This window comes from Podarcis tiliguerta (assembly GCF_965153285.1).
Source record: "Podarcis tiliguerta genome assembly, chromosome: 11".
Classification (NCBI taxonomy): domain Eukaryota; kingdom Metazoa; phylum Chordata; class Lepidosauria; order Squamata; family Lacertidae; genus Podarcis; species Podarcis tiliguerta.
In genome coordinates, this window is record NC_139544.1 from 22,722,264 (window position 1) to 22,741,528 (window position 19,265).

At 41.1% G+C, this 19,265-nt stretch overlaps 1 protein-coding gene across 8 annotated transcripts in view; it reads left to right on the forward strand.

The window, feature by feature from the left end:
* The first annotated feature begins 235 nt into the window (after positions 1-235).
* Positions 236-19,265, forward strand: part of PJA2 (praja ring finger ubiquitin ligase 2) — a 40,128-nt gene continuing 21,098 nt past the window's right edge. The window contains exons 1-4 of one of the 8 annotated variants that reach the window (XM_083403969.1): positions 236-352; positions 12,350-12,466; positions 14,797-14,997; positions 16,678-17,707. In XM_083403969.1, coding sequence (XP_083260095.1) covers positions 12,421-12,466; positions 14,797-14,997; positions 16,678-17,707 — 1,277 coding nt within the window. In that variant the 5' untranslated portion in view covers positions 236-352; positions 12,350-12,420. Of the gene's footprint in view, positions 461-3,695; positions 3,811-4,108; positions 4,218-12,349; positions 12,467-13,639; positions 13,702-14,796; positions 14,998-16,677; positions 17,708-19,265 lie in introns of those variants that run through there. The other 7 variants (XM_083403967.1, XM_083403968.1, XM_083403970.1 and 4 more) reach the window with 7 other exon arrangements.

Here is a 19,265-nt window from a genome sequence, read left to right on the forward strand (position 1 = left end):
TGGAGGATTTGGTCCTATATTAGTTTTGGAACTAAGTTGCTAAGCACACTGAGTCTGTCACTCAGTTCTATGGTCTAGGTAAGATGGCTATTGCTGAGCTTTTACTTAGCTGGAATCTTGTGCTCAGTTAAGAACCACACACTGAAAACATAACAAGCACAACCAGCACAGTAACAACCATTCTCACAAACCCCATAGTAACTGCACAGTTAGTCTACCAATCACACTATTGCTCACAGACAGGTCCCTTAGCAATGATACAATAACAACACTAAGCAATAGGCAGCGATGTCACAATTGCTGAAGAGGATGGGTGACTCCTACCTGCTTAAGAGAGCATGTTTATTCAGAAGTAAGTGTGCTTTGGATTGCAGCCTTAAACCACACCTCCTTTCTCTCTCACACAATGATCAGGCAGAGGCTCAGGTATGCCAAGCCCAGCCTCCATATGGCTTTACAGGTAAGCGGCAATTTGACTTAGGACCTTAAGCTGATAAGCAGCCAGTACAACTGCAGCAGATGAATGGAAGTGAGATATTCCCTAATTCTGGTTTCCAGACAACAGCCAGACTGGGGTATTCTACAGTATCTGAATACTGTCCTGTGTAAATATTTTTTTATTCTGCCAGTTACGCAAGTGTTAAAAGTCACTAGAGCTATGCATGCAAAGGTGGCAGGAAGATGGTATGGCATGCGAAATATCCGAGATACAATTCCAGGCATATGTAGGGGGGAAAGGCAAATACAGTGGTACCTCAGGTTAAGTACTTAATTCGTTCTGGAGGTCCGTCCTTAACCTGAAACTGTTCTTAACCTGAAGCACCCCTTTAGCTAATGGGGCCTCCCACTGCTGCAGTGCTGCCAGAGCACAATTTCTGTTCTCATCCTGAAGCAAAGTTCTTAACCCAAGGTACTATTTCTGGGTTAGCGGAGTCTGTAACCTGAAGCATATGTAACCTGAAGCATATGTAACCTGAGGTACCATTGTAGTGATATGAAAGACCTCTGTCAGAAAGCTGCTGCTACTTAAGAGTAGAGAAAGCGCATCATTGGAAGATTTCCATGCAGTTCTTATTGCAGGGATTGTGGTCCAAAGTCTGGTCTCTTGCCCTAGCTGCAAAACTTACACAAAGACATAAAATAAAATCAATCAATCAATCCACCGTATAAAATTAATTGCAGCATAGTATTTTATTTACCTGCAAGGGAAGAGACAAAAATTAGTTTAGGAACATAAATATACAATAACACACAGGTGAGACATTGAGAGCCCTGATATTAAGATCATTATTGAAAGAGATGGGGGGGGGCATGTAGAGAGAAATCTACCTGGAGCCAAAATGACCATGAAGAAAATGCGGCAAATGAGAATGTATATTGGGAAGAAATTAACTTCTTGGGTAACCTAGTCCAAAGATATAAAAAGGTAAAGGACCCCTAAATATTAAGTCCAGTCACAGACGACTCTGGAGTTGCAGCACTCATCAGGCTCTGTAGGCTGAGGGAGCCAGCGGTTGTCTGCAGACAATTTTTCCGGGTCATGTGGCCAGCATGACTAAGCTGCTTCTGGCGCAACAGAACACCAACACCAGAGCAGCCCACGGAAATGCTGTTTACCCTCCCACCGGAGTGGTACCTGTTTATCTACTTGCACTTTTTGGCGTGCTTTCGAACTGCTAGGTTGGCAGGAGCTGGGACCGAGCAATGGGAACTCCCCCCGTCACAGGAATTTGAACCGCCGACCTTCTGATCGGCAAGCCCAAGAGGCTCAGTGGTTTAGACCACAGTGCCACCCGCATCCAATAGTCCAAAGATACTAAGGGCCTTTAGCAATTAGAACCAGCACTTTGAACTTGCCTTGGAAATGGATCCTGGGCACTAACATTATATTGTTGCACACCACCCTAATCACCACAGCAGTGAGGGTCTCAGGTGCTCTAAACCCATGGTTTGTGTTTCCTTTTGGACCAATGAGGCACAGTGGAGTCTGTGGTATCTTTATGATATATGGTTTATTTACACATGTATACAAACTGTGCTTGCTGTGGAGGGAGTTCCAAACATCACATCCCAAACGGCACCAGCTTCTTCCAAAGGCAGCAGCATCCCTCCCTTGGCAGCCTTTCTCCAAGGATCACATTTCTTACCTGTTCTAACCTTGCTAACCTAAGCCCTGGCCTTCTGTAACACAAAGGGAGGCCCCACTCACCTGCTTCCTCACACCTGGTGATTGATGCTTTGTTGTGCTAATACCCCCAGGCTCTCACCTTGAAGGAAATTAGGTTGACTCCATTACCTTTGAACCCATGTTAATTTCACAGGATTAAGGATGACTGGCACACTGTCCAGCACACAGGGTCTGACTTAATTAGCCTTCACCTGTGCTAATTAAAGGATTAACTGGGGTTATCACACAGTGTAAATACACCTGAGTCTGGCTATTAACGCCAGGTAAATTAGCTTTGACACCCCTAAACCTTAAGTTAAATTCTAGCACCGATAAATCAATAACAATAAGATGAAAGCATCCGGTCCCAATTTAAGATTTTGAAGCCCTCTTTTTAGATCAACTGCCACTTCTAGATACGTTTCGAAGGCAGCCTCATGCATGATGCCTTGCAATAGTCTTACATATGGGGACACCAGAGCATGGATACCTTTGTCCAGACTATCGCATCAAAGAATGGTCCTGGCTGATGTACCAACTGGATAATTTCTCGTAATTTTATGCTGTGAGATCTTTGGGTGGTATGCAAATTAATTAATTTAATCTATTATTTAATCTATTATTAATTAATTGGTAGGTTAAATATAATAATAATATATTTCAAGGCACATTCTAAGCATGTATCGAGAATGCTGGGGGTATAAGTACCCCATCCAGCCCATTACTCTGCCCAGTAATGTTGGTATATATGTTGGAAGCTGTCCAGAGTGCCTGTTGCAACCCAGTCAGATGGGTGGGGTACAAATAATAAAATCATTATTATCATTATTGCTGTTATTAGGGAGTCCGGTAGTGCCTCTATCCTTTCGATAGCCTTGTTGCACGGGCCAATCTAGCACTTTGTGCATCGCTAGGCTTGTCTGGTGTATCGGATTGCTGGACAGTGGATAGGATCAGGCTGTTACTTCTAATCTGGAGAGAGAGAGAAAATGCCCATTTTATTTTAGCAGGGCCACTCTTCTTCTGTGACTTGCATTTGTTTCACCTAGGGCTCAGGATGGACAGCTGATAACTTTATGTGTATGTGAATTATTATCCCTCGAGCATCTGCAATAAAATCAGACCACATACATTAGCAAGGTACTTTCTTGACCAAATCAGTGGCTGATTTCGAGTTTCCCAGCAATTGTGGGAACTCAAGGGTAGGGATATGCATTGCGTGTTACTTGTGTGCTGCTTAAGAAAAGCCCCGCTGCCAGGAGCTTATATACCCTCATAGCTCCGCAAGGACAACTTTACTGCGGGCTCCAGGCGGGGTTATTACTACAGCTCCGCAGCGGAGACCCTGCCCGGGCGCCTCTTCTGCCGAAACGCGCGCGAGGGATCTCCTGACAGACGCCCGCAAAACTCCGGCCCTCAGAGGGAACGAGGGAGTGCGGTGGGCGGGCCCTTCCAAAACCACCTCCTTCATTTCCCCTCACCGATTGGCTTCCTCCCGAGAGGTGGGAGGCGGGATTGGCCGGCGCGGGCGAGGCTTGCCGGGCGGGATTGGCCGGGCCGGCTTTCCGTCCCGAGGTGGTGCGTCTCGACTGCCGCCGCCGCCGCCGCCGCCGCCCTGTCGCCCTTTGGCTTAAGGGGAGGCGGTGAGTTCTCGCGTCCGGATTCTTGAGGGCCGGCGGCCGGGTGGGCTCCGGGGCGCGCCACTGCGGGCCTTGGCGGGAGGAAGAGGCAGGCGGGAGCTTGGCTGGTTCCCCGCCCCCTCGCGGTTCTCCTCAGAGCGGAGGCCTGGGGTGGGGGAGGGGAAGGAGGCCGAGCCGGCCGCCCCTCCCCCTCCCTCCCCCGGTCTCGGTTCTTCCCGTGACCCGGCTGAGGGGACGGTGCTCTCCAGGGGGAACCGCCGTAGCTGGGTACTCTGTGGGGTGGGAGTGGGCCTGACAGGGCTGCGACGGGGCTTCGGAGGTTGCGCGGTGCCCAATTCTTGTGGGGGTGGGGTGGAGGAGCTTTGTGATGCGCAGAGTTACGTGTTTATGTGTATATACATAGCGAATGGGTACGTATCCCTTCTTGTGTGTGTATATACAGTGAGATGTGAGCATGCTTCTTAGCGCGGGGGGGGGGGGGCGTGATGGGCGCAGGCGCGTAGGTCGCGCGAGAGTGGTGCAGCGAGGGGGCTGTGGGTTGGCTCCCTTCTTGACAGGCCTGCATTTGTTTCGGCCCGTGTGATTTTTGCCACGGGCGTGTGATGCAAAGCTTCTTTCCCCGCCTACGTTCCTCCTCCCCACGTGGGTTTGATTTGGGAATGGGGCAGAGAGAGAGACGACTTGCACCGAGATTTGAGCTGGGAACCGGATCCATCGGAGGCCCGGAGATATAAAATGCGGGTTCTTAATTTGGCATCTTCTGCACGTGTTTTCGTATTGTATGCACACCTGGGGCTGCTTGTTGTTTAGTCGTGTCCGACTCTTCGTGACCCCATGGACCAGAGCACGCCAGGCACTCCTGTCTTCCACTGCCTCCCGCAGTTTCATCAAACTCATGCTGCTAGCTTTGAGAACACTGTCCAACCATCTCGTCCTCTGTCGTCCCCTTCTCCTTGTGCCCTCCATCTTTCCCAACATCAGGGTCTTTTCCAGGGAGTCTTCTCTTCTCATGAGGTGGCCAAAGTGTTGGAGCCTCAGTTTCAGGATCTGTCCTTCCAGTGAGCATTCGGGGCTGATTTCCTTAAGAGTGGAGAGGTTTGATCTTCTTGCAGTCCATGGGACTCTCAAGAATCTCCTCCAGCACGATAATTCAAAAGCATCAATTATTCGGCGATTAGCCTTCTTTATGGTCCAGCTCTCACTTCCACACCTGGGGCTTATGTAAAAACAAAAGAGAGAGAGAGCCCCCCCCCCAAGAGTTGTCTCCAGAAGAGGGCCAGTGCATTTTTACATAGGATTCTAATTTGGAGGCAACGGAGAAGCAAACGAGATGGAATGGTCTTTATGCCTCTGCCCTATATAAATTGTGTGAGAGGGGGGGAGTTTGCAATCATATACTGATTATATAAAAAGGAGTAGGGGAGCAACCTCATCTGCTCCTAAAGCACTTTGCTGCTTTAAGCAGTTTTCCAACACCAGAAGTGAGCTGGCCATAAACAAACAAGCAAAAACTATTAAAAGCAACAGAATGCTGAAAGGGGGGGGGGTCAGTAAAATAGCATGCTTGAGCAGATAGCATGTAATATTGTTTTAGCTGATGGTTGATACGACTGGTTCAATTGCTCCTAAAGAAGTTGTATATACATTTGTCTTGCATTTTGTTTGGTCTTCTGGGTCCCCCAGAAGAGCCCTACAACTCAAAATAGCAAGCATTTAGTACACCTTTGAGATTTCATTCCTATGTTGTTTCCTCCTTCAGTCTGTCTGCCTGTAGTTACCATACTGTGTTTGCATGCTAAACATTATTTATCTGTTTTGTATTCTTTCCTTCTTCCAAGGAACTTGGACAGTTGGGTGCACATAGAATTACTCCAATTTCAAATTATCTTTTTATTAAAACATACAAGGTTTAAGCAAATATACCCACCTTTTTATTTGTTTTTGCAGTATTGATCAAGCTGGAAATAAAGGCATCACATTTGAAAAAGTAGTCTTAACATAAAAGCTATTGTGGTATATTGGGCCTCAGTATGCTTCCTGAAGAAAGGGTTAAAACTTATGATTGGTTGCTCACAGAATCAAGTTTGGAAAGGCTCAAAAGCCTGTTCAGTTCAGCCCCTGCTCTAAGGGCAGACACTTTGTCCTCTTTCTTCTCACCAGGCTACATAATCCAGTATGTTTCAAAGAGAAAAGTTCTTTTCATATAAAATGCATGGAAAAAAGATGTATCCCTGAAAGAGACACTGAGGCTATTTAGATCTTTATATTTCTAACTCAGATAATTAGTTTTATGCCCCTTTCCTCTGTTAAATAAAAAGAGAGGGGGAAATGCAAGCTTAAACCTACTTTTCAAGATGTTACATGTTGATTTAACACAAACAAACAAAACTATATAAAAAGGAGCAGGAAAACTTCTAAATGCAGTGCTTTTAACTCTTAAATTATCCAGTGTACATTTAATTTCTTAACTGTTTGATTTGGTAATGCACAGGTGGAGAAACTTTAATTTTAAGGTCTGCATTTTCATTTATTTATTTTAAAAAAATTGACTCCTTTTCATCATCAATGTGGTCCCAAAGCATTGTCTGATGGGCAGCCTTCAAGGGGTCACTTGACAAATGCATAGAGCAGGGTTGGTTAGAGACATGGATGGGAGAGGAGGAAGAATCCTGAAGGCTGGATAGAGAGGTTTTTTGGGTCACATTTGGACTATGGAGTGCACGTTCCCTATTCCTGATTTAGTAGATGCTGCTCAGCTTAGAATACTCCAATGGTAAAAGATTGCAATCCAGTTGATTGGTAGTAAGATTAATTGATTTCAGAAAATATAAGTTTAAAAAATGTGCTTGGTAAGACTTTCCAATTAAGAAATTTTGATCTGGTTCGTCATGTGAAAATTGTGAACATACTACTCCGTGTCACACTTAATGCAGTTGTAATAAACATTGAATCCTATTCTTTTATGACTTGGGTGTTTTTGGAAGATGATATCCATATCTGAGCTAACATGCATGACAAACTACTTTAATCTATTGGAGATGGGCACAAAGCATGACCTGGAAATCTTTCATCCTAGCTTCAAATTTATCTCTTTTTGCATTGTATGAACTGCTGAAAAACAGATGTGTAAGTGACTTGTGCCTCCATTGTAACAGTTAAAGGAGAATTCAAGTGGAGGCCATGTGTGAACTCAAGGTTCTTACAGAGCTAGTGCATTTGCTTTCATGAGTATTCTTTGAAAGCTACGACTCACTTGTGCTGGCCTTGATAATTTGTTTATAACCAAGGCCTGACGCAGATGTAAAATCAGGACCACAGTTTAGAGCAGGGATAGCTAACGTGCGTGGTTAAGGGATAGCATGGTTAAGGATGTATAGGAGCAACATCTGGAGGGTCACAGGTTAGCCACCATATTTAGAAACCCCTGGTTTAATTTCCTCCTCCCCTTTTTGGAGATAATTATTATATCTTCACCCATGTTAACACATTGTGTGGTTAGTGTCAAATCAAAGTTTGCCTCCAGGTATGCATGTTTGCATACCCTGATTAAATTTAACTGAGGCATTAACAAAAGTGGAAATGGAACAATTTCCATAGGAGAGGAGACAAGGGAGAGCAGCCTGGCTTAGAGATGTGGAACATGTTGCTTGTTCCAGGCTTTACAAGACAACCTAAATCAATAAAACATGTTGTATTGTAAGGATAAGAAAACTAACCATGTAAGACCTTTGAATATACTTTGGGTGCTTCTGTTCCTATCATTTTTGTTGTAATCCTAAACTGTGATACATCAAGTGTACACTTTAGAGATAATTACTTAAGTTATATCACTGCGCACAACACCACTATTTTTTATTTAGCTGCAAAGTGCCGCTGGCATGAATTTAAAATGTTTATTGTCTGTTTGAAGATGATTTCTTTAATATTACATAAAAAGTTGAAGTGTTGTAGTTCTAAATCCCAAACTCCTGGAATCTGAATATCTCAGTAGTGCCACTAGTCCAAAAATTGTTGGAGTATTTGTAAAGTGTATGCTTTCTGCAGCATTTCACTTTTCCCCTGGCAACTGTGAATTATGAAATGGCTCCGTATTTATTCTGCATGTTTAGTTAGTTTAAAATGAAGTAAAATAGGAACTGAATCACAAGTTTGTTGTGAGACTTTCTAAGCCAATCATAATCATAAATTTTGGACTGCTGTGCATGGATAACTTATTCTGTTATTTCTGCAAATACGTTATAGAGATAGTTATGGAGAAGCTGAGGTAGATGATTTCAGAAGAATAAGGGGAAACTGACTTTGGGGGTGAAATTGCTCTAATAAAAAATATGTCCATGTACTATTCTGTGTTTTATTATCTTTAAAAAAACTTGCAGTTCATGGTGACTTGTTCAATAATAGTCTCCACATCTTCTGCTACACCTTCCCAAATGCCATTAACCTACAGACCAACTCAGAAAGATCTTGCAATATTTTTGAAAGCTGCTTAGAATTTGGCAAATTCTAGGAAAAGAATTCCATAGTTACCACTGAGAATACTTCTATATTATTGATGCCTGAACATGGCATGCACATTATATTGTTGAGGACATTCTTGGTCAGACTAAGATCACTCAGTGTAAGGTTCTGTGGATAAATATTAGCACCTTCCATTGTGCTCGGGGTCAGTAGTGCCACCTGTGTAGTACTTGTGTAATACAGTTTGCGGGGGCCAGTAGGAACATAAGACCGTCTAACATTTGCACTAGCTGAAGCTTTGACCAGTGGCCTAGGATATGTAGTGCAGTAGTGTACGCTAAGGCATGAATGAAGACTGCTAGATCTGAGTATGACCCCCCCCCCCCAAGTCAGTAGCCACTGATAGGAAAAAACGGTTTTGGCCGCTGCCAGTGCTTTGAGAGTGATAGAACCATTGAGTCTGCCATTTCCAACATTCTGCAGTTTTCCTAGAGGACTACCTCTAGAAGGAATGGTGTGCCAGAGGAAGGGTAGGAAGGAGGAAAATGGCTGCCACAAGCAGTAACTGTCTCAGCAGCGGTGCAAAACTAGAGGAAGTCAAGGATATCGTTAATTGAGGATTGAAGCAGTGGATGAAGAAGGACCTACCTGCCTATTTAAAAAAAAGAAAAGGAGACAAGCTCGGAGGAAAAAATGGAAAAAGAAAATATTACTAGATGGTTATTGGTTTAATAAAGCAAAAATGGCCTGTTCCAGTCTTCTGAGATCTACTTTTAAAAAAACCACAATCCTTTTCCTAATAGGAACATAGTTTGCTTCTAGGAAGGCAGACCTTTGGTCCATCTAGCTCAATGCTATCTATGCTATTTGGCAGCCGCTCTCCAGATTCAAAGAGGAATCCTTTCCAAACTTTCTGATAAGTTTTCTGATTCACAATTTTCCAGAAAACCCACATTACTGATCATGAGGCTCCAAATGTTCATTAAATATTGGTCTGTGTTCCAGTATCCAGTGCACCACAGACTACCTGTCTTTGTAATAGATGAAGAACAAGTTATACCGGCTCAACTGCATTCCTGCTCAATAGGCTCTGAGAAACAGAGAACCTTGTAGAAAGACTTCTGTTAAGGGTTGGAAGGGGCACTGGACTTGAGATTTGTGGGAAATATTTTCATCACAGTGTTTTCCACTTGGCATTAGAGAAGGATTGTATGACAGATACCTCAGAGAAAGCACTTTCATTGCAGGGATAATCCCCCAAAGCATAGGGCAGCTGATATTTTGTGTTGTCACAATCTCTACTGCAGACTCCCATTGGAATAGGAAACTGCAGGAACAGATAATCTCTTTCAGTCTGATGGATTTTCTTTGATAGTTGAATACACTGATTCTACAGTTAGTTTACATGCACCACCAAAGGGGTTCAGCAGTAATGAATATCTGAGCACCCAAAGGTTTAAATGTTTGTGGCCAAAAGCATGTTAATGATATTCTGTCTGCCGTAGAGCACAAGTCCTGGTGGCCTGTTATTTCAGTTTTGTTTGAATTTGGCTTCACTAAAGGTCCACAAATCTGTTGCTAGTGGCATTCATATATATATATATAGATTTCCAGAGACTGTTGATGAAAGCCTGTAGTATATCCTCCATAGGGATAATGGGCTTTGAAAAGGCTGCTGGCACAGAAGGCAAAGTAACTCTTGACATGGTGCTCTGCTATGCACTGTGTTGGGATTCAGTGTCATTGATTGAAGGTTGGGGGTTGCTACAGATTCTCATCTCAAAAACCCTCACATCTCAACTGGCTGTTAGAATGGTTGACTAAGAAGTTGACCAGAATTCTTTGCGTCATTCTTTAGTGGCTCTGCTGCATTCAGTCTCTTATTATGAACAGGTATCGCATAAATACCAGTACTAAAGACCTTAGTCATAAGGAAAGTATGAGCACAGTGTACCAGCAGCATAGGATGGCATCAAGCCCCATGCCTTCCTATGATCTCTGTCAGTAGCCTCTTAGATGTATTGGAAAGCTGATTAGCTACCCTTTCTCCTGTTCCAGAATCTCCCTGCCCAGAATGCATCTGAAGCAATGTCACTCACATGTCATGATCAGCAATATTGAAAGCCATTGAAAGATGCAAGAGGATCATTAGGGTGTGATTTTCTTTGCCCATTTCAAGGCAGATAAAGCAACCAAGGTCACAAGTGCTATCTCTTTGTGATATCTGCTATGAATGTCAAATAAATGAATGTCAAATAGATAGTGGTTAAAAATCCTTGCATCTAGATGTGCCCCAAATGGAAGGACGGTTATTACAGTATTTTTTTACAGAAGAAGAAAATGGAAATCAACAACAGCTAGTTTAGAGCATTGCTACTCAAAACTGGTGGTCCACTGGTGCTGGTCCACAAGTCATTGGCTGCTGGTCCGCAGCAATTCTACCACAGCCTAGGTTGGGTGGGATGCTTTCGGGACCATATATGCTTTGGGTGCTGGCACAGTTGGGTGGGGGGAGAATTGCTGGTCCACCACATCAGTTTGAGGAACACTGGTCTAGTGGATCTAGAGTACTGCAGATAGGAGGGCAACTTGTACACTGCATTCCATGAGTGAAGCAATAACAAAGTGCAGAGTCTGCTGACTGCTGAACATTCACTAGAAATTCTGAATCTAGTGTGTCAGTGATTGCTTCCAATCATAGAACTGTAGAGTTGGAAGGGACCCCAAGGGTCATCTAGTGCAACCCTCTGCAGTGCAGGAATCTCAACATACAGTCTTCTATCCAGTTGAAGCCATAACAGGCCCTATCTGGAATGCTGACTCCATTAACACTAGCAATTTCCAAGGGAACTGAATCTAAGCAATTTTATATGCAAAGCAGCTGGTGTATCATTGGCAAGAAAATGAGCAGTTCCTCAATTTTCAGGCAAAGAGAGCCTGAATTTGTCAGAACAATTTCCATGTAGAATAGACAGATTGTCCACACAGAAGACCATTTCCTTAGCAAACTATGCTATAGCAGTGACAAAGATCATTTAAAAGGCAGTGGCCAAACTGTAATAACAGCAATCTCATTTCCATTCCCTGGAGGATGTATTTCTGAGCCAGGAAAATATATTAAATATAGTATATGACCTATTATTTATCAGCTAAGCATTTTGGATAGATCCCAGATTGTTAAAGATAGGAAATCCTGAACCTGTTATCCTGGCCATTGATGCACATATGCCAGATTATTCAGAGTAAGAACTCCACAACCATTTTGACCAGGAAATAATGTATGTAGGATGGTTAGATGACAGCAGAATCTCCATTCTAACTCAGACCATCAAGATAAGGAATTTGTTCTGCTTTGGCTAGATTGCATGATTTTATTGTGTTATAGGCAAATACATCTTTATAGATCACAGCTGCTTCAATCTGTATGTCCTGAAAAGTTATATCTAGGAAAGCAAAGTGTCTGTCGTGTTTTTGTCCTCTTAAATACTTGCTTCCCAGCAAGCAGTAGTTTTTGATGGCCTAAACTAGGGCTTTACTGTTTTGTTTTTAATTCTATTTTATTGCTTAATATTGCTTGAATAATAATGTGAATACCTGAATTGTTTGAGTCATTCCTTGATGATTAACTGTATATAATCCAAAGCAGAATAGGATGATGCATTAGAGGAAGCATTTTGAAACAGGCTTGTTTCATTGGCACTACCATAAATTTTCTCTCTAGCATTTATAAGTTATACTCTGCCTTGTAAAAGGACTTTGCACACTAAAATTGTTTTTGCAACAGAAGTTACTGCATTCTTTAAAAGTGATGTAGTTAATGCCCAGAGAATTAATGCTTTTATAAATATAAAAGATTGCTTGTAGGGACATCAAAACAGACTTTGAAAAAGTGTTTTTGTAAGATAATGTTCTTGAATTGCCTTCTTTAGATCTCTTGGGAAATCTATAGCTGTAAATGAAATAAATGTGCACACCTAATGCTAGAATACATACAGCTTTTTTTGTACTGAGCATAACTATTATAGACAAACTAGTCCTTTGTTTAAAAGATACCAATTAAAATCATGTGATTGGTATCACACAGGTTTCATGGACAAATAAAATGATAGATCTGATGGACTGAGGAGATGGCGGGAAGAAAACTACTGGGAGAATATGGATCATATTGAAGTCTTTTCTAACAAGACCCTGCTGAATTGCAGTAGGTATTACAATTTTTGGAAGTAGATGTCTACTAGAATAGGTCTGGAAGAGCAGAGAAAATGAAGTTTTAATTTGTTAGACATTTTTACAAATGAGTTTCCATAAACAAAGACGAGTTTCAGTGTCAAAAACAGTTACTTTGTGGGCTTGCACACTCCTTCATCATGGCATTTCCCCCCCTCCACATTGTGTTTTGTAGGTAACTACAGCTTGCCACACAAGATCTGAATCAGGAAAGACATGATTATTGCCAACGAAAGTTTGCCTAGAAACCAGAATTCACAAACCCACTTCAGACTGTGGTTTCTTATTCTGGTTTGAAGGCAAACTTTCATAGCTCATCTGAATAAATGATTAGAACTCATTTCTCCAACTCTAATTAAAGATTTATATTAATAGAATTACTGCCAATCAGGGTGCATGACTTGGAAGTAGTTCATGAAGTATCTCTGTTTCCTTGCTTGCCTGCTTGATGTTAGTTATTCTTGTTTGCTTTTAAAGCAACTATTCTAAAATTATTACTGTTATTTTTACTTTATCTTAGAAGGCGACAGATGGATACAGATTGCAAGGGATAACTTTACTGCAGCATAGTCTAGGGAATGCAGATAAAAAAGGAAAAGAACTACCGTATATTTTATACAGACACACTGAGAGAAGTAGCAGAAGATCCATAAGCCTTAAGGCAGGACCTTATTTTAAGCTTTTTATAAACAAAACTATACAGCACTTAATTGCATTTTTGGAGCTTAACAAATTATAAATATTAAGATACAAGGCAAATGTACCATAGGCACAGTGAATAGACTTTTCATTTTCTTCAGTACATCCTTATCTTGTGCTATTCATTGGTGTAAAGTATATAGAGGGCCACTAGCTTAAATGAGCTAAAGACTCCAATTCATGAGGCACAGGTATGTCAGCAGCTATTAGCTTATTGAAATCTCTGTGCCTGGGGCAGTGTACCTCTGAGTATCAGTTACTGAAAGAGAATTAGAATGGCTATCACCATCAGCTTCCAGAAACAGTTCAGCCTCTGTTGGATGCACAATGTTGGGCTCTTTGGTCTTTGATCCGATTGTGCAAGGCAGTTTGCGTGTTCATTCTTCGCGTGATCCACGCTTTAAGATCTGCTTGACTGCCATTGCCTCCTATCTGAACTTCAATAAAGAACAGACAGAACATCAGAATCTGCCAGCACTGCAGCAGACGTTAATTTGTTTCCATTATAACGTGAGTTTCCCAATTATAATGTGAGTTCATGTAATCCATCTTGTAATTTTGCACTCTCCTGCCATCAGGTTGAACAAGCAGTGTTTGTGCATGCTGCTTGCCCTAGTTCCATTATTTCTTCTTGTGGAACCCTTACCTACCTTACTCATCCTCTTTTGCTTCTCTTGTATAAAAATCAGAGATTGCAGTGATTTTTAGTTTCATTGCCGATAAGGTAGTAATAAACCAGAAGTGGAGCAGACTAGATCATAGTTGTGACTGTAAGGCGAAGGGATAGTGTCAATTATTTGGAATCGCCTTTTGAGCCCTAATTTTGTCCTCTACAACAGAAAAATGCAAGCACATTGTATTCAGCAACTGAATGCCCCCATATTTAATGATAATATGAAGGATTATATATTTAAATAGAATTTAAGCATAAAATACAACAAGGGATGTAGTGAGCAACCTGTGTATTAAAGGTGGCCATTCAGAAGTAGCTGTATGTGTTAGCCCAGTTAAAGAAAAGAAAGGCTCTGGAAATTAGAATAACCCCTTACATGTTGGCACCTATTTGTAGGTTTCTTCCAACAACTTGAGAAACTCTGAGGTACTGTTTGAATCCCGGTGAGAGAAGCAGCGGCATAAAACAGGCTGTGAAACTGAAGACAAAGCTAAAAGGGAGATATAAAGAACACTTGCAGAATGGGTTGGATTGTTTGTGTGATATTTCCTAATGTTAAAAAATGCTAGAGAAATGTGATTTATTAGGGGATGCTGCTAAAAGTTTAAGAGAGTCAAGTGCATCGATTCAGCTGGGCTAGCTAACATGCCAGCTATTTTCTAAATTGGAAGCTATTAGACAAAAAAGCATGCTAGTTTGTTTTTTGTGCTTATGCCGCTGTCCTATTTTTAGGTTTTATGCAATATTTTGAAAAGTAAAGTAACATGACAGTTGACATACAGTACATACCTGTATTGCTAGCAGCATAAGACCTAAACTGTAGTTTTGCATGTAGCATTTGTTTATACCATGATTAAAAAATGAGTTTTTTATTAAAAAATATTTTCTAATGTGTTTAGAATTGCTTCCCTCCTCCCCTCTTTCTCTTGCAGAAATGGGTCAGGAAGCTGGAAAGCCCACATGGCCAAAACCAGCAGGAGGGTATCAGACTATTACAGGCAGAAGATACGGAAGAAGGCATGCCTATGTCAATTTTAGACCATCTCTGACGAACCAAGAGAGAAATTCGAGCCAACACGATGGAGAATGTGAAGGATTAGAACTAGATGATGTTCAAAAAGAAAATTATTTGTGTGCGTGTCAAATAATTACAACCTGAAAATATTTTTCTTCTTAAGGGAAAGCATTTGAAATAATAACATGCTGTTGGTACAAGTCAGTTGAACAAAAGGCTAGGTAATAGTGAAATTGGCAGTATTGCTAAAACTTTTTTCTTACATCCACTAGTGTATTTGAAGCTCATCAGAATGATATGAAATTATTAAAACTGCGGTCAAAACCTTAGCACGGCCCCAAATCTGCATAATTCTCTATTGAGGGAAATACTAAAAGTGGTTTGTATGACAGTGGTTCATAGATGGATCATTATTGGAATTTTAGTTTTATTATGCATGCAAACAATAGAATGCACAGAAATGGGCATGTTTCAGGTGTTCATTGTCCATGGATATAGGCAATTATATACCATACTTTGTAGTGTTGGGTAGTAAGTAAGTGGCCTTCTGTTCATTTCTCTCTCCAGCTTTGCTTTATTTGTTGCATCCAGTTAGTTTCTGCACAATCATCTTCTAGCTTCATTACCTTAATGTTGTTGGTTGTTGCTATTTTGAAGAACTCCTCTCCCTCCCTCACCTAATCTTAGCAGTATTTTAGCTGTTCTAAAAATGTAAGAATAACTTGAATCCAATTTTCTCAAAGTAAGACCCATAGGAACATGGGAAGCTGGCTGGTACTGAATGAGACTATTGATCCATCTAGCTAGTATTCTCAGTGACGACTGGCAGCGACTCTTCACGATTGCAGGCAGGCAGTCTTTACCAGCCCTACCTGGAGATGCCGGGGATTGAACCTGGAACAATCTGCATGCAAGGCAGATGCTCATCAGCTACACTACTATATTGAAACCTATCAATTACAGTACTGTATTTTTTGCCAATATCGTAGGAGATGCCAAATCATCAGTTAACACATTTACATCTAACCTCTTAGCCAAATGTTCATGCTGCTGCTTACAACATATTAAATATAAATCACAATAAAACCATTTAAATGAAAATAAAATAGTAACTTTGGCAACATAAAGTGAAACAGCATCCTATTAAAGCTAGCAGAATATGTGCCCTTCCATGTTTTCAGATTCTTTCATCAAAATCACAGAAATACTGATCGAGAGACACAGGAAGGACATTCCAGAACCTAATTAAATTGTTCCATGAAGCACTTGGCTTTGACTTGGGGGATTGTATCATAAGGAATGGCATTGACAGACACAATAAATATACACTTGTTTAATCTTAGTAATAGCTATTGATAGAAAATACTGCATTCCTCTTCTTAAGATGTTGTAGAACAAGAATTTCCTTTAACTGGCCTTGTTAGGAGGCTTGATACAGTTTCTAGTGCAGGGATATTCTTTAAAATTTCTGTAATTTAATACTGTGTGTTGACTCGGAAGTAATACATAGTAATTCTGCGTTGTCCCCTAAGTTTTTAATATGTGGCATATCAGCAGCTATAATAAAATGTCAGGGTATGGTTAACACAGAACTGCAAGATGCTGGCTTTCTCATTCTGACACGCAATACAGCATTTCTCATTCTGACACGCAATACTCGCTTTTTTAACATTCTAATGAAGAACAGCCACAGTTGAGCATCATCAACAAATGCCATTTTTATTATGTATGTTGATAAAAAAAACTTTGATTAGTCTTATCATTCCAACATATGCTTTCTTTACATTTTTATATAAAGGTTCCAGTCCACTTGCCCAAGTATGTTCTCCTTTGGCAGATGTACCATTGCTAGCGAATGTTGCTTCAGAAAATCCTGTTGGTCAAGCTGAACTGAACCAAGCAGTCAACACAGATGCTTCTCCATTTTCTCCAGCATGTTACAACTGGGGAGACGGACAAACTGGGAGTAACAATATGAATTCTGATACTTGTGGAGAGCACAATAACCTTAATGGTCAGAATGGAATTGCTTTTGTAAACATTGACTCTTATGAGCCCGATAGCAGTGATGGAGAGGAAGAAAATGACCAAAATGATCTTTCATTAGCTAAAGAAGAAGCGGGAATATTTCAAGAGACACTGGATAGTATGCTTTCTGAATTGGAGAAAGGAGTGGACTCCTTTAGTGATCTGCAGTCACATCTGTCTAATTTCAACCATAATGCTTCAAGCAAAGGTTTTGAAGACATAAGACCAGTGCCTTTCAAGAGACATTGTAGCCTAGAATTGGATACTGCTCACCAAAATAAGACACTTGTAAAAACATCTAGTGAAGACGAGCGTCTAGTAAAAAATAACCTTAGTGTTACTTCTGATATGGAACAGCAAAAAAATACAGCTGATCCTACAATTAGGACACAAATAGGAATTTGTAATGAACTGAGTACTGTGAAGACAGACCAAGAGAATTCATCAGAACTGGTTGTAAGACCCAAAGTTAGAAAACAAAATCCTGTGAGCCAGTTGGATAGGAAGCAGTCTTTTTCAAATGAAGAGGAAGAAAAGACCAGCAGTAGAAGATGGAGTGAGAATGTGGATGTCCAGCACTGTAACACAGAATGTGTCCTGAAGCACAGCAAAGAGAAAAGCAATTCTAGTATGTTTTTTGATCCAAGAGACTATGGAGGAGCTCAAAAGAAAATAAAAAGTGAACTAAAGAAGCAAAATATAACACTTCAAGAAAAAAGCAAAGTGGACGATAGTGCTTTCTGGGATGAATTTGAAGACTCTGGCAGAAATCTATCAAGCTCCAACAAAGATGAAGACAGGTAAGAGTTTCTGCAAAGTTTAATTCAAATTTTCTACATGTTTGAATACCTGTACAATGAAAATCACTAAGGTTAGGACAATATTAAATGGTCTCGTAGGACCAACCCCATGTAAGGTGCAGTAAGGTGATATCTGCCAAATGGTACCAGTTCCCCATATTCCTTATGATGTAATTAACGGTCCCAATTTCCCCGTTTCTGACCTTTGCCAAAGGGAGTGGGACCCAAGAAAGAAAACTCCAGACTGTACCATCTGATGTTTATACTTTTCACTATGTACTTTATGACATAACTATTGCTGCCAAAACGTGGTGAGTTTTTTGTTTTGTTTGTTTTTTGGTGGAGCTGCTAGCCCTAAGAGCCTTGGCAGTTACTCATAAGCCCAGCAGTTTTGGAAATAACATAATTTTTGTAAGATTTCTTGATAGCCAGACTTTTTATATCTTGTGACATAAGCATTTTGACCCAGACATTTGGATTATTAGCATCATCTGCTAAAAGCAAAGCTGCATTTTTCTTTTTCTTTAGTGGCATATTCACTGCTGTTAATGCTGTCTTAATATTTCAGAAGCACTTTACAACTTTGTAAGTCATTACCTCCACATGACAGAAAGAGAATGAAGTTATAAAAGAAGCCACACAAACAAATTTAGGAATGAAGGTGAAGTGGAAGTAAAATCTTTATCGCTAGCGGCTTCTTCAAATGTACCACAAACTTTGAACACATCTATATCTTGTCCCGAGTTTGCCCAGCAGTGTGCAGATGTAGTGTTAATACACCTGCTGGAATTGAGCAGATTCATTATTCTATATATGCTTCATGGGTATAAAAATTGGGGTTAGGCCACAGGCATATGTGCATCTTTAATACTTTTGGAAATTGTTCTATCAAGTAGATTAGGGCAAGGTGTTTTCAGCATGGGTGGGGTGAAATGTCGGATTCTACACCTTCTCATTGTACTCATCCTCGTGTGCACAAACTCCCACCTCTGATTTATTAATAAAAGTATATACTGCCAATTCAAACAATACAACATGGCACTGTACAGCAGCATATACACCATAAAAACAGTTGAGAATGATTAAAATGACTGGCTCATCCATAAATTTAAGCAGTTGCATAGGCTTGTCTACATAAAAAGGTCTTTAAGAGATACCTGGAAATAAAAGCGTGTCTGCTGAATCAAGGGTGTTTGCTGAATCTGCTGGAAGAGTGTTCCACAGCACAGGATTGGTGGCATTAATGCCCACCTTCTAGTGGAGGCCATGCCTCCCCCTAAAAAGATGCAGCCCCAAAGATAAACACCACAAATCTAGCTTTGGAAGATGAGGGGGCTACCGTATTTTTCGTTCCATAAGACGCACCCCCCAAAGTAAAGGGAAATGTCTGTGGGCGAATGTGGGGCGAATGTGGGGCCGATAGCTGGCTCCATTTCTGGCCCAGGCCTCCATTGCTGAATGTTCTGCAGACGGAGGTTGTTTGTTTCCCCAGCGACATGTGACTGGCTGATTAGATTATCTGTCTGGAAACTGTAGAAACGGCTCCCTTTCCTTTCCT